The sequence below is a fragment of the Schistocerca americana genome, chromosome X, assembly GCF_021461395.2.
Source record: "Schistocerca americana isolate TAMUIC-IGC-003095 chromosome X, iqSchAmer2.1, whole genome shotgun sequence".
Lineage (NCBI taxonomy): Eukaryota > Metazoa > Arthropoda > Insecta > Orthoptera > Acrididae > Schistocerca > Schistocerca americana.
Genome location: NC_060130.1, coordinates 806685337 through 806702208, shown reverse-complemented (window position 1 = coordinate 806702208; position 16872 = coordinate 806685337). Strand labels below are relative to the sequence as shown.

The window sequence follows — 16872 nt, the reverse complement described above, 5'->3', positions numbered from 1 at the left end:
GCAAATGGAAGCAGGTGAGCTCTACAAAATTATGGCGTGTATGAAGGCTTGATAGAGATGAGAGCAACAAAAGTACATGTACATCCGAGTGTGGTTCAAAAATCTTGTACGAACTGCACAGAGAAAATGGCACTGTATCAGACACTAAATTAACTTGGTCCACTACTTTGAAACCAGATGTTGTGAGGGCATCTAAGCCGAAAGTATTGAGAGTGTTAGGCGACTGCACTGCTAAGAATGTTAGTACATGCCTTACATTCTAGGCAACAATTCTCCCAGGAGAGCCGGCCGCTGCGGCCGAACGGTTCTAGGCGCTTTAGTCCGGAACCGCGCTGCTGCTACGGTCGCAGGTTCGAATCCTGCCTCGGGCATGGACGTGTGTGATGTCCTTAGGTTAGGTTCAAATGGCTCTAAGCACTATGGGACTTAACATCTGAGGTCATCAGTCCCCTAGACTTAGAATTATTTAAACCTAACCAACCTAAGGACATCACACACATCCATGCCCGAGGCAGGATTCCTTAGGTTAGTTAGTTTAAGCAGTTCTAAGTCTAGGGGACTGATGACCTCAGATGGTAAGTCCCATAGTGCTTGGAGCCATTTATTCTCCGAGGAGAGATTAGATTACATTCAATTTTTGTTCCATAGATCCAAAAATGATATGATTCTCGTGAGTATGAAACAAGTCAGAAAGTATAACATAAAACATTTCAGTATAATACTCACTACCTCTATCATTTGTCAGGAGAGTGTCAAAATAGGTGAATACATTACAGTTAATTGGGACTGCTAATATTTATAGGATTAATAAACACTCAGAATGATACATAATTATACACTTTTAATAAATTTATCACACACGAAATACTTAAACTTGACTGTTGTGACCAAGTGCTATCTAAACAGAAATATGACAGAAATTTTTACTTAAGATGGTCTAACACCCCCTGTTAAGATATTCATCTATAGAGTAGAAGGAGTTGCTTATCAAAAAGCGTTTCAAACTCTGTTTAAACAATGCTTTATCTGAAACCAAGTTTTAATGGTTGCTGACAGTTTATTGAAAATGTGTGTGCCTGAATATTGCAATTTTCTTTTGCCAGTAAGATATGACACATTGCTGATACCTTTGCAGCAAAGGTGAGCTGGGCCACCGATATGTATTCTCATTGATTAATGACAGGGCAGCTCCGATGTCTAGATGGAACTCCACGGACTGACCGGCAATATTAAAGGCGGGTCCACACACGCAACAAAAGTGTGCCCATGGCTAGTGGCATATTGCAGTTGCATATGTGAACTCCCAGTTTTTAGTGGTGAAGCTTTTTGTCACGCCACAAGACGTTTAGCTTGTTTGTACTTTGCTTGTGCCACTTTCCTACCATTGGAGACTGTTCAAGCTGGTGGAGGCTCTGTAACGGTGTGGGGCGCGTGCAGCTGGAGTGATATGGGCCCCCTGATATGTCTAGAAACGACTCTGACAGGTGACACGTACATAAGCTTCCTGTCTGATCACCTGCATCCATTCATGTCCAATGTGCATTCCAACGGACTTGGGCAATTCCAGCAGGACAATGCGACACTCCACGCGTCCAGAATTGCTATAGAGTGTCTCTAAGGAACACTCTTCTGAGTTTAAACACTTCCGCTGGCCACCAATCTCCCCAGACATGAACATTGTTAAGCATATCTGGGATGCCTTGCAATGTGCTGTTCAGAAGAGATCTCCACCCCCCTCCCCTCCCCCCGTACTCTTACGGATTTATGGACAGCCCTGCAGTATTCATGGTGTCAGTTCCGTCAATCACTACTTCAGACAATAGTCGAGTCCAAGCCACGTTGTATTCCGGCACTTCTGCGTGCTTGCGGGGGCCCTACACTATATTAGGCAGGCGAACCAATTTCTTTGGCTCTTCAATGTATGTAAAATGTATATGTTCGAGGAAATGTGACACATGTTGTTCTGTCTTAAGTGTGCCACAGTGTAGTGCCACGCCTCTTCACACAGCATTCTTCTATCGCACGTCACTATATTTCGCTCTGTGGAATTCAAACATGCATGTTTTGTAATGAACGCCATCAAACTTACATTCAGGCAAGTGGAAATTAAAACGTCCTGTGCTACCTTTCCTGTAAAATTGGCCCTTAGTAGTGTAGCGATCTGGAAAAAATTTTCTGTCAAAATTTCATTTTCTTGGATGTTTTGAGAAGATAATGTGTAATCTTTCTTGCCTGTTATTCAAATGGTTCAAATGGCTCTGAGCACTATGGGACTCAACTTCTGAGGTCATTTAGTCCCCTAGAACTTAAAACTAGTTAAACCTAACTAACCTAAGGACACGACACACATCCATGCCCGAGGCAGGATTCGAACCTGTGACCGTAGCGGTCTCGCGGTTCCAGACTGCAGCGCCTAGAACCGCACGGCCACTTCGGCCGGCGCCTGTTATTCGTGTTAGTCGTTTATTTCCACTCTGGTAATCTGAATCTATGGATTTCGCTAGTAATTACAAAAACTCTGATCTTTTGCACACACAATCAACCACATAAACAAACAGCAATTGGCATTTACCATTTCGGGTTCATTCGGCTCAGCTCCTAGTCGGTAGGTTTGCCATCCTACACCCCTTTAAAAAAATGGTTCAAATGGCTCTGAGCACTATGGAACTTAACATCTGAGGTTATCAGTCCCCTAGAACTCAGAACTACTTAAACCTAACTAACCTAAAGACATCACACACATCCATGCCCGAGGCAGGATTCGAACCTGCGACCGCGGCGGTCGCGCGGTTCCAGACTGAAGCGCCTAGAACCGCTCGGTCACAACGGCCGGCCCTTAAAAAAAGGTCACAATTAGTACTGGATGGGGTTATTTATGACCGGGAGAATATGAACTCCAGAAAATTTGCACTCTTTATTGCCTATTAGCTAATAACTTTCTCTTTTGTGTGACATAAAATTAAATATAGGAAACATAAAACCAATAAAGACAAAAGACAAGGAAGACAGCATCAGTTCTTTAATCCTTATGTCTCAGCATTTTTTCCTCTATAATCTTGCTACAGCTTTACACAGCATGCTTTCCTTTCTGCGAAAGAATCAGTTAACTCATCAAAGTTCGTCAAACGTTTTGCTACATGAAAAATGAAAATGTCGTTGTCTAATACTGAAAAAGCTGTTAATACGAATAGTGCCCAAGACTGATGTGGTTTCTCGATTTGGTTACGTCTATTTTGTCACTGTCTGCTGTCTATTTTGTCACTGTCTGCTAGATAAAACGAAATAAGCCTTTCTAATAATGGGACCGATGACCTCGCTGTTTGGTCCCCTTCCCCGAAACAACCAAACAACCAACCTTTCTTATATTGCAGAAATTGTAACACACGCCAAATAAGCGAGACTGTTTTGGCACAAATAGTCATTTTTATCTATCTCATTTACATAAACGACACGATAGAATATAATTCACGATGTACAATATCAAATGCCAATTAGGTCTACTACAAGCAAAAAGTTTTATGTTAGGAAATAGTTTCACATTTCATTCATACGTTCCAGTTTATCAAGCATGAGATCGAAAAGTGGTAGTACGAAATTTTTATATAAATTTGGAATCGTCATATTCTGCCATATAATTTGTGTGTTGTCCCAGTTTCTTCTCCTTCCTCATTCTAACAAACAATCTTGTCAACACTAATTCTATAACTGTTCCTGCCATTGTCAAAACTTATTCTCTGGTTAACTTCACTAACCATGCCACAGTCACCAGTTTACTTTCCCCACTTGATTCTCCACTTAGGCGGTATTGCATGTTCGTACAAAGCGTTTTACGCGCTATTACGAGAATGGAACTTAAACGGCTGCTAACCAGGGACTATACAAATGGCCCTTAGTAGTGTAGTTGTTTCCACACCCGGTAGCTGAGTGGTGAGCACAATATTATGTCAATCATAGGGCCCGGGTTCGATTCCCGGCTGGGTCGGAGATTTTCTCCGCTCTGGGATTGGGTTTTGTGTTGTCCTCATCATTATTTCATCCCCATCGACGCACAAGTCGCCGAAGTGGCGTCAAATCGAAAGACTTGAGCCTGGCGAACGGTCTCCCCGACGGGAGGCCCTAGTCACACAACATTTACATTAGTGTAGCTATCTGGCAAAAATTTTCTGTCAAAATTTCATTTTCTGGGTACACTGAGATACGCACAAAGTTGACAATCGGCGTGGTGGTTGATGGGAGCGACTGCAAAGGCATTTCCCATTTACAGCCGCTCCAATCAGCCAGCGCGCTGAGTGTCAACTTTGTTTGCGTGATTAATATGTAATCTTTCTTACCTGTTATTCCTGTTAGCCACTTATTTCGACTCCGGTAGCCTGAATCTATGGATTTCGGTAATAATTGTAACAACGCTGACCATTTGCACACCCAATTAACCACATAAACAAACAGCGATTGACATTCACCCGTTCGGGTTTTTTCGGCTCTGTTCGTATAGCCCCGTCCTTTTTCGTGTGCTTGAAGTTTTTATTATTTCTAGACGCGATGGGGATTCCCCTGGCAGACACATGACGTTCACTATGCACGCATTCAAAAGTAGTCTTGTAATTCGTCCAGAAATTGACATAGAATGTGTTCAAAAATGTTCAAGTACCAACAGATATGCGTTTCAAAATAAAATTAATAATCGATAGACCAACATGCGCCTGATGCTAAGCGCTTTGGGAAACAAGGTGTTTTCCTTCAAGAATATGAATTTGGCACCCACTGAAATTGCCGCCCGGGACACATACCCCTCCCCCCCCCCCCCCCCCCTCCCTAGATCTGGGCGTGGTTCAGATAAGAGTTGCATGAGAGCAGCATGCTGTTCTTGCTCTTGCTGCCTTTGTGCCTGATCCTGCTGACGCTGCTCCTGTAGTGACAACTTTCGCTGTCTTTGTTGTTGCTGCTGCTGCTGTGGCAACTGTTGCTGGCATCCCTTTGGAGACTTAAGTACGTTGAACTAAATGATTCCCCACACTGTCAAGTACCCATTTTTTTAAATACTAAGCAAGTGGGTCAAAAATTCCTCTCCCCCTGGACATTACTGAATTCTAAAATGTAGACTTTCGCGGCCGGAAATATCATGTCCATTATAATCATCCGGGCTGCTATGCCGTGGTCGGTTGATGAATTCTGTGGTGATTCCCAACGTTTCGTCTCCGCCTGCGGGAGACATCTTCAAGGGGGTCCGTAGCTCAATGGAAGGTCCAACACACACACACTGGCTCCCCCTTGAAGATGTCTCCCGCAGTCGGAGACGAAACGTTGGGAATCACCACAGAATTCATCAACCGACCACGGCATAACAGCCCGGATAATTATAATGGACATTACTGAATTCCTCACGCATAGGCGTGAGCTATGGCAGCTACCATCAACAATGCTGTTACCTGCTCCAGTCATGGGAATGTGGCAAACGTGGACACCTGACTGATCTATGCAAACAAGATGCTCATCACAGTCTGCCATTGATTACACATTACTCCATGCTGTTGTGGAAGCTGACCAGGTAGTCCCGCCAGCACCGCAGAAGCTGACATTGACACATAATATTGCCAGTCAGGCCGTGGAGTTTCAGCTTGTCTCCAGAGCTGCCCTATCATTAATCAATGAAGATATGTATAGGTGGCTCAGCTCACCTTTCCTGCAAGGGTCTCAGTGACAGATAATATCTTACTTCCAAAAGACAATTCTTCTCCCAGAGAATTGTCACTTACACCTAAGTACAAGAACTTAATGTGTGTACTAACATTCTTAGTAGTGCACTCACCTAACGCTGTCAACATTTTCAGTTTAGATGTCAAAGTCCCAGAAACTTGGGATCTGTAACACTGCCACTAGGTGTGATCACGTCGCCAAAACTGCCTGCATAATAGAACTGTGTTCCTGGCCAGGACTCAAACTGAAATTCTTGTCTTTTATGAACAGTGCTCTTACTGACTGAGGCATTGATGTGTGACTGATGATCAATGAAACTAGCGTTCAGTGACATGTTGTTGGTATGTGCAAAGTGTAGTTCAAGAGACATAATGACAGAGACTAAAAATCAATAAAAAGAGCTACTCTTTAGTGACCATAAGGAATCACCACATAAATGTTTCAGCAATGAACTGGTCTCACAGACATGTGTAGGATTTGATAATCAGTTTTCTTTATCTATACTTGTTACATCCTTTTGAAAGTTGCATTAATGAATTTTGTGTGTGAATTTGCTAACATCTGGTTCTTCACATCATGTAGACCGAAATTATTAAGTGCAAAAAAATGTTGGTAAATATTGGTAGATGTACCTTCATCAGAACCAGGATGTGTTGTTTCCTGTATTATTCTTTCGACTGAAATTGAAAGGTGAGGAACCTTACTTCCTTGCTTTCTGAAGTTGCTAAAATTTGATTCAAGTCAACCCTCACAAGTGTGCACTTTCACATTAACTTATGGCACCATTAATTACACTACTGGCCATTAAAATTGCTACACCAAGAAGAAATGCAGATGATAAACGGTTATTCATTGGACAAATATATTATACTAGAACTGACATGTGATTACATTTTCACGCAATTTGGGTGCATAGATCCTGCAAATCAGTACCCAGAAAAACCACCACTGGCCATAATAACGGCCTTGATACGCCTGGGCATTGAGTCAAACAGAGCTTGGATGGTGTGTACAGGTACAGCTGCCCATGCAGCTTCAACACGATACCACAGTTCATCAAAAGTAGTGACTGGCGTATTGTGACAACCCAGTTGCTCAGCCACCATTGACCAGACGTTTTCAGTTGGTGAGAGATCTGGAGAATGTGCTGTCCAGAGCAGCAGTCGAACATTTTCTGTATCCAGAAAGGCCCATACAGGACCTGCAACATGCGGTCATGCATTATCCTGCCCAAATGTAGGGTTTCGCAGGGATCGAATGGAGGGTAGTGCCATGGCTCGTAACACTACTTAAATGTAACGTCCACTGTTCAAAGTGCCGTCAATGCGAACAAGAGGTGACCGAGACGTGTAACCAATGGCACCCCACACCATCACGCCGGGTCACATGCCAGTATGTCGATGATGAATACATGCTTCCAATGTGTGTTCACCGCAATGTCGCCAAACACGGATGCGACCATCATGATGCTGTAAACAGAACCAGGATTCATCTGAAAAAATGACGTTTTGCCATTTGTGCACCCAGGTTCGTCGTTGACTACACCATTGCAGGCGCTCCTGTCTGTGATGCAGCGTCAAGGGTAACCACAGCCATGGTCTCTCACCTGATAGTCCATGCTGCTGCAAACGTCGTCGAACTGTTCGTGCAGATGGTTGTTGTCTTGCAAACATCCCACACTGTTGACCAAGGGATTGAGACACGGCTGCACGATCTGTTACAGCCATGCAGATAATATGCCTGTCATCTCAACTGCTAGTGATACGAGGCCATTGAGATCCAGTATGGCATTCCATATTACCCTCCTGAACCCAACAATTCCATATTCTGCTAACAGTCATTGGATCTCGACCAACGCAAGCAGCAATGTCGCAATACGATAAACCGCAATGGCGATAGGCTACAATCCGATCTTTATCAAAGTCGGAAATGTGATGGTACACATTTCTCCTCCTTACACGAGGCATCTCAACAACGTTTCACCAGGCAACGCCGGTCAACTGCTGTTTGTGTATGAGAAATCAATTGGAAACTTTCCTCTTGTCAATACGTTGTAGGTGTTGCCACCAGTGGCAATCTTGTGTGAATGCTCTGAAAAGCTAATCATTGCATATCACAGCATCTTCTTCCTGTCGGTTATATTTCATGTCTGTAGCATGTCATCTTCGTGGTGTAGCAATTTTAATGGCCAGTAGTGTATATGTTTGGGCTACAATATCTCATAAGTATTTGATGTTGAGAGATGGTGCACTGAACTGTTTGTGGCTGTTAAAGAGTGAAGTGCTAATTAGTGAAACTACTGTTTACCTGTACCACAGTTTTATTGCTGGTTGAATCAGAAAAATGTACTACAGTGTATCCATTCTGCTTAGTTTCTATCCACAGAAGTTTTATTGATATGATGCCAGCCATGCGCTAATTATTTTAATAAACATATCTATCCAAAACTTCAAGTCATTTGTACACTGCTCAGAAAAATAAGGTGATTAGCACAACAATTTAATGAATTCAGTAAGGAAAAATAGATGTAAGTGGTTAACAAAATAAAGAAACCTGAAAATCCTTATTTTTCATTTTATTCCTTCAAATGTCTGATTTGTATTAAGAAATGCTGAACTGTAGATTATTTTTATGAAATACTGTAAGAAATACAGCTCCTGGCCACATTTTTGTGTAGCTTTAATTGATGCAAGAATACATACCAGGCTTCCACCTATCATCAGCTTTCACAAAACATTTAGATCTTTGTGAGTATAGCATTTTTATTGAACTAATTTTAAATTTTACAGCTGCCATGCACAGAATAACATTTCATTTAGCTATTGGTACCACATTTCCTGAGTTGTCTTTTTACATTAAATTACTTTTATTTTCCACAGGTCAGCTGCAGCATTCAAACTGCAGTCAAGAAAAACATTACACTGATAAGGCTCTAAATTTATTATGCAAGTTGAACATGGGTAATATGCAAAAATAAAGCTGTACAAAAATGTGTCTGGTTTCTGCATCTCTTCAAGTATTTCCATCAAAGCACTACAGCTCAATCACCATTAATATGGAAATATTTATTGTAATGCTTCTGAAATCAGTTGCAATTGTTCATATATTAATTCTTTAAATCTTTCATTTTAGTGTTATATCATTGTTGAAAACTTCATTACTGTATACAAATGACTGGCAGGAGGGAAACTTGAGATTATCACGCCCCCCTCTCCACTCTCTACCCCTCCCTATACCACTATTATAAGTACAGTACCTCTGCTTCTTCCTTCTATATTTACTACACTTGTGAGCCATTGCATCAGAGACACCTGCTAGTATTTACTAGTGTGTATCAACCCCTTTGTCCTGATGGAAGTGGCAAGAGGTCATGGCATGGGCTCCACAAGACACTGAGAAAACTTAGGAGCCACCTTCATCCACAACTTCTGAACTACTATCCACAACTCCAGTTTATTCAGAGCTGCATCCAAAGTTAGGTTGATCCTAATGTACTCAGTAAGACTGTGGTTGGGTGCCCTGGGAAACTGCACAGACACTCTCATATCTGTGGAGGGCTCCTAGGTTTCTGTTTTGTATGCTGGTGAGAGCTATCATACAGATCAGGGGCCCATTTTATTCAATATAACAGTTTCGCATACAAGAATAGCTCCACCAGCATGTAAAGTGAGCTGATAGTAAGTACCATCATTGACTGATATGGTTTTTGACATGCTCATAGTCGAATGTTCATATGTATCAATACATACTATGATTCATCAGTCCAGTGATAGTTTTCCTGCACCCATGCTGATATCTATACCCTGTCTGATACTCATTGGGCTTAGGTACAAGTATGAGGTGGTAGTCTCTATACTCCACTGCAAAGGAAGAATTTGTTCTGAACGGCACCACTCTTACTGGTTGTTATTTTCCAGCACTGAACTGTTGCGTGACATGCTGCACTGCGCTGTGTTTTGCCTGCCCACTGCTACAATCTATAATTAGGGTGTCAACTCCAAACAGTAATACATTGTTACCCACATCAGTTGACTCTGCTAATCCAGAGTTTTCCCCAAACAGAAGTACTCATGCCAAACACGCTGACACATGACAAACATAGTGCCTGCTTGACTACAGAGTTAGTGTTATGTGTGCTGGACGCCCATGACCTGGCTATTGTCAAAAGCACTAATATCACATGTCTTGCCCAGCCAGCACTCAGCTGCCATACCAAAGGTCAGTAAGACATCACATGTCCCCCTAGTTACATTGCCTAACTACTCCATTCACCATAGTGGTTGGAGTGTTCTTTCTCCAACATGGCAGTTGCGTCTAACTCATTTTCCCATGAATATATCTGAACACAACAAACAATACCTAGATATTATGCTCTCAAGAAAGACCATCCACTTAACAACTTAACTTACAGATATCTGAATCAAATTACACCAACACCTCTTTGATTATATCCTCCTTGGAAAAAAGTTAGACATTCCATTGGCTCTTATTTTTTAAGATTATTTGGTGGTCTTTCTCTGGTTAATAATTAGATTCATTTATTTTTCCATTCTGTTTGCTATTTTTTGTTCATTTCAACTTAATATCTCAGTATAACAACAACTAAGACAGAGAGTTTTTGCTGTTAACACACAGTGGGGGCTATTCTGTCAGCAATCATTCTCTGGCTATATTTATTTAATCTTTCCCTTTATGCTTCTTGGCTCCTTCTGTCTCTTTTTCCTTCAGGGTTTTTACCATATTTTTTATTTTTATTTTATTTTATCTTTTTTTTTAATTTGGGCATTAAAAATGATTGGCACTATGATGTTTTGTGTTCATGGGAACTATTTACTGAACAAACACACAGAGATTATACTATAGGTATTCCCTGCCAGATGCCTATGTACTTTTGCTGCCACTCAGGCAGCTTCCGTATTTTCATAGCAAACCATTCTTTGGGGTATCCCAGCACTGCTGGTGAACAACTTCATGGAGTTTGTTATTGTGGTGTCCTCTTTCATTGTGTCACACAGGGCATTGTTGCTAGGAGCCAGATTTGGTGAATGTGAAGGATGCAGCAGCACGATACACCCTAGATCACACATGGGGCCAATGGTCTGGCATCTGATGTGTGACTACACATTGCCATGTTGGAGCAGAATGCCATGGCCAGTTCATCAAATGTGATTTGTTTGTGCTCCATTATCAACTCAATAACACACTGGGCATTGTTTATTTTGCAAGCAGTTGCTGAATATCTAGTGATTTTGTGACTTTCAGTACAGTCACTGCCGTCTTTGATATCAAATGAAACACAGACCTGTGACTTGGTGCTGTTTTATCACATATAGCTATCAATCTACTGTGGATGTCTATAGCAGTCATACCTTCCCTCCAGAGAAACCATACTGTCCACCAACTCCCATGCTTGATTGCTCCCGTGTTGTCTTATCGATGCCCACCAGTGTACTTGCAAGCCAGAACAAGTGCTGCTGTAATGCACCAACTATGGGAACAGCAACACCATCCAGTGGTGGTAGACAGAACTATAGTCAATTTTCACACATACATTGTCACATGTTTCAAACTGCTACTTTGCATTGACTATAGGGGGAGTGCCAACCAATGTTGAACGAATTAATTTTTTTTCTGTTTCAGTGCATATCTTTCATTCCACTTAACTATTAATTGAATTTGTCCTTCTGTTATATCTGACTTATTAACTGTTCTCATAGCCACTTCCAACTTCCTTTCGTATCAGATACTTTATGTTACTGTCATTTAATTCCTAGTTTTCTTTTCTGCCCTGTTTCATTTATCCTGATGTACAAGGGCATGTTGAAAAGTAATGTCTCCAAATTTTTATTCTGTTTTCGAAATTAATACAGTCAATGTGTGTCATGAATATTACTCAGTTGACTTTCCCACTATGCTGATATAAGCTGCAATCCTCTGCAACTAGAGGGCTCTGAATTGTAACATGTAACATGGTGGTGTGTAATGCAACTGTGCCCGTGTGTGAGAAACAGCATGCTATTATTGAGTTTCGAATTCAAAGAGCTTGTCCACACATGGGGCACCCTTTATTTCAGCATGAAAATGTCATACCACACATAAGCACAATGACACCTGCAACAATCTGACACCTTTGGTTCACTGTCAACAAAGTCAGACATTATGTAGTGACCCTATCAACACTCTGGTCTGCTGGTCTCTCACTGGGAGAGATGTGTTCATTGCCAGAGCAACTATGTTGAGAAATAAATATGTGCTCGTGAAGAATAAAGATGTGGAATATTAATTAAGTTTGTTTTATTTAAGAATCTCTATGAGTTTTCACATAAAAAATTTGGAGGCATTACTTTCCAGCATACCCTTACAGATTCTGAGTAACAGTTAAACTTCTTCAAGGAATAGTCCTTTTCTCCTTTCAGTCGTTTCCAGTATTTGGCTGTATGGTGGTACTTCTGATGAAAAAATGCCACATTTTTTTTCTTGTACATATGCTTGTTAAAAGTAGATGAATATAGGCTTTGCTAGACTTGTTTGATTGTAGCGACACTTTTTTTTTTTTTTTCTTTCTGCACCACTGCAGTCATAGTCATAAGATTAGTCAGAGTCTTGTTCTACTACAATGATAAGTAATACTGAAATGATAAGTAATTAATATATTTCACATCCCAATATTAGTTTAAAACACAGGGCTTGCTGATTGGAAATATGTCAAAATTAATTATAGTATAATTTTAATTTCTATGATTACTTTTTAACATTTTCTTTAATTTTATTCTGACTTATGTGGCATAATGCTTTTTTTTTATTCCAGTGAAGCAAATCTCAAACTTCAAGACACCAATGACAATCTACTCTCTGTAATGGATACAGGTGGACCATTTTTATCTAGACCTGCTTCGCCTTGCCCCAGCAGTATAGGACTGTGTTCTTCAAGCATGTAAAGAATAATTTCATAGTTTCTGAGTATTGCTACTATTAATATTATCTACATATTGTTCTTCCTTATTTCTTTTCTCACACCTTTTTCTCATATTTGACGTGAATGTACTGACCTTAAAATCCATTGAAGTGAACTGGACCAACAATCTTTTTAGAAGATGTGTTCAGGGATGTTTATATTTTGACGTGAATGTTGATAGCATAAGGTTTTCAAGGGGTCTCAAAACTTCATATATGCCATCTTCCATAATAATTTTTAGTTCACTGCCTTTCTAAATTAGAAACTATATATCAGTCCTCTTTAAAGCATTTATTATGTATATCTCCTAATGCTGTGTTTGACATGACATCACGTTTGTAACATATAAGTCACAGCATATTACTTTTAGGGTGTATTTCTTTTAATTCATGAGCTTTTTAAGTGAAAATGTAATAAGAAGTTGTCTAATAAGTTTTTTCTTTTTCCTATTTCCTTGACAAGAAACCAGATAGATAGATTCACATTCCCAGATTTCAGAAAGGCACCACAATGTCAACTGATAATTGAGATATGATCATATGTTGCATCTTTGCACATATGTGATTAGTTTGAAGAATATCTTATTCAAATCATCCAGTATATACTGAAGGGTGAATCTTCAGCCAAAGAGAAAGTAGCATTTGGTGACTCAAAGCAATGTTATAGGATTCATAATGTTCTCAGCAGCATAAACAATTTAGCAAACAGATCAGCAGTAACTTCTGATTATTTATGGATAATGCTGTTGTCTACAGGAATCTTTCATCACTGGATGTATGGAAATCCAGAACAATTTGTACATACATTTTACTTGGTGTACGAATGTCAGTTTTTTAGATATGGATAAGTGCTATATAATACCCATAACAAAACGAAACAATGCAGTGCCATCCAATGACAAGATCAGTGGCATGCTCTTAGAGTTTATCATATCATGTCATTTTGTACATTCACATCTGCATCCATTCTCTGTAAACCACTGTAGAGTCCATGTGATTAGGTATGTCCCATAGTACCATGTATTGTATTAAGGCTTTTTCCCATTCTATTTACACATGGAACATTGGAAGAATTACTGTTTGACACCACAGTGTGTGCTGCAGTTAATCTGATCTTCTGTTTGCACTCCTTGTGATAACAATACATAGGGGGCCACTTTGCATCCCTAGATTCCTCACTAAAATTTGGTTCTAGGAGTAGGTTTTCATAAAATAATTGGCATCCATCTACAAGTGAATACCAGTCATAAAAAATCATGATGATTTGTGCTGACCATTCTTTACCTATACTCAATATTCCCTTTTAATCCTAATTGGTATGAGTCCCACACACTAGAGTCATACGCTAGGACTGGTTACATGAAAGTTTTCTAAGCGGTCTCCTTTGTGGTCTGAATACAATTTCCAGTATCCTACCAAAGTCTGCGATCTGGTTTACCTATCACTGGGTCTATGTGATCATTCCACCTCATATCCATAAGAATGATTAACTATAGGTATACAGGGTGTTACAAAAAGGTACGGCCAAACTTTCAGGAAACATTCCTCACACACAAATAAAGAAAAGATGTTATGTGGACACGTGCCCGGAAGCACTTAATTTCCATGTTAGAGCTCATTTTAGTTTCGTCAGTAGGTTTTTCCATCTACGCTCAATGGAGCACGTTATCATGATTTCATACAGGATACTCTACCTGTGCTGCTAGAACATGTGGCTTTACAAGTACGACACAACATGTGGTTCATGCACAATGGAGCTCCTGCACATTTCAGTCAAAGTGTTCGTATGCTTCTCAACAACAGATTTGGTGACCGATAGATTGGTAGAGGCGGACCAATTCCATGGCCTCCATGCTCACCTGACCTCAACCCTCTTGACTTTCATTTATGGGGGCATTTGAAATCTCTTGTCTACGCAACCCTGGTACCAAATGTAGAGACTCTTCATGGTCATATTGTGGATGGCTGTGATATAATACGCCATTCTCCAGGGCTGCATCAGCGCATCAGGGATTCCATGTGACGGAGGGTGGATGCATGTATCCTCACTAACGGAGGACATTTTGAACATTTCCTGTAACAAAGCATTTGAAGTCACGCTGGTACATTCAGTTGCTGTGTGTTTCCATTCCATGATTAATGTGATTTGAAGAGAAGTAATAAAATGAGCTCTAACATGGAAAGTAAGCGTTTCCGGACACATGTCCACATAACATATTTTCTTTCTTTGTGTGTGAGTAATGTTTCCTGAAAGTTTGGCCATACCTTTTTGTAACACCCTGTATGTATGAGTGGTCTGATTGAATTTTAAGCTCTTTGACATTGTAATTATAGGTTGCTATGTTATTGCATTTTGTGAAGTGCACACTTTTATATTTCTGAACATTTAAAGTAAATGCCCAATTTTTGCACCATCTTGAAATCTTATCAAGATCTAACTATATATGTGTGTTTTTATAGTTCTTTATTACAGGCAACTGAATAATATCCAAAATTACTCAGCCTTTTATTACTATTGTCATCCAGGTCACTAATGCACAACATGAACAGCCAAACTTTCCATCTAAATAACATTCTGTGTTCACCCTATCAATAAATCCTAAATTCAGTCACAAGTCTTGTTGGATACACCATATGATCATATATTCCTTAATCATCATTGGTATAGTATTGAATAAAATGCTTTTTGGAAGTCAAGAAAAACTGCATCTATCTGACTGCCTTTAACCATGGCTTACAGGATATCATATGCAAAAAGCACAAACACAAGCGTGGAGTTGGACATTCTATTTGAGATACTTCATGACATTTGAGCTCATACTATGTTCTAAGGGTCTGCCAGCTATCTTGTAGATTGGTGTGATCTGTTTTCTTCCAGCTACTGGGTACAGTTTTTGTTCAAAGGATATGTGGTTTTTTACAGTTAAAAAAGGGTCTAACTCAACAAAAAATCTATATTGGATCTGAGAAGTATTCCTCTGGGCCCTGGGTCCTTTTTATTTTCACAATGGTGATATCTATATCAGTCATCTTTGCAGCATTGGGAGAATTAAACAAGTGCAGTACTCCTGGACCATCTTTTTTATCAGAACAGTTGAAAATGGAGTATTTCTGTCTTTCCTTTGCTGCCACCAATTTTAGTTCCTGTGTAAACCATGAATGTCTGGATACTTACTTTGGCACCACTGATGGCCTTTACATATGACCAGAATTTCTTTGGTTTTTGTGAGAGGTTTCATGATGTCATTGAAGGCTTCATGCATTGCTCTCTTGATGGCCAAATGTGTATCATCTATCTAGCTATAGCACTACATTATGTTTTACACATACTGTGCAGTAGTTGCTGTTTCTTTACCAGTTTTGTTATAGAGACTGTATACCCATTATTTACTTTTCTACTGCGTACACATCTATCCTGTGTTTGGTCAACTAAGCCACAGTTCCTCTGAATGCTCCTGCAAAGATCAAAATGTCTCAAGTTTGTCCTTAGTGTATCATACTACTGCCTCTTCATCTAGTTTATGGGCCATAAAAATCTTCCTACTTATTTTAGATACCATTTGCAGTTCATTAACCATTGATGCTGTTACTGTTTGATACCAGGTCAGTTGTAGACATCCTCAAACAATTCAGTTTCATTTTTGTCACCATTATATCTAATGTCTCTCCTTCATGAAAGGGCTCCCAAACTATCTATTCTGCTTAATTTTCAGAGAACACATTTCACATCATTTAGTACAATATCGCATCATTCCTACTATTTACAAAGCTGTAATTTTTTAAGTGATTGTTGACTATTTAAAATATCTTCCAATGAGGGGAGTGTGCTTGGCGAACATGTCTACTAGGCAACAGAGATTTTCTCTCTCTCTCTCTCTCTCTCTCTCTCTCTCTCTCTCTCTCTCATGCAGGTTCAGTTTCTATCTACTTTACTTTGAATCTGTTGTAATAAACACACCCCTATCCTTTTGATGTATATGTACTTGTGCCCTGCTACCCCAAAAATCCCAGAAAATCACAAGACAGAAAGTCACTAGTATTGATACAACATACTTGCAGTCATGAACTGCACAGTGTCTTATAAAGAATATATACAGAATAATTATGGAAAGCCATCCATTACCCGACACCTGACTGATGGATTGCAAACAGAGAACAGCTCCGAAAAACATACTAGTTTAACTGTCTCTCTCTCTCTCTCTCTCTCTCTCTCTCTCTCTCTCT

At 40.0% G+C, this 16872-nt stretch overlaps 1 protein-coding gene across 1 annotated transcript in view; it reads left to right on the top strand.

Annotated features, from left to right (window-relative positions):
• LOC124556331 (ras and EF-hand domain-containing protein-like) overlaps positions 1-16872 on the top strand; it is a 207951-nt gene that overhangs the window by 144532 nt on the left and 46547 nt on the right. The window contains exon 6 of the mRNA XM_047130301.1: positions 12503-12628. Within this exon, the coding sequence (XP_046986257.1) occupies positions 12503-12628 (126 nt within the window). The remainder of the gene's footprint in view (positions 1-12502; positions 12629-16872) is intronic.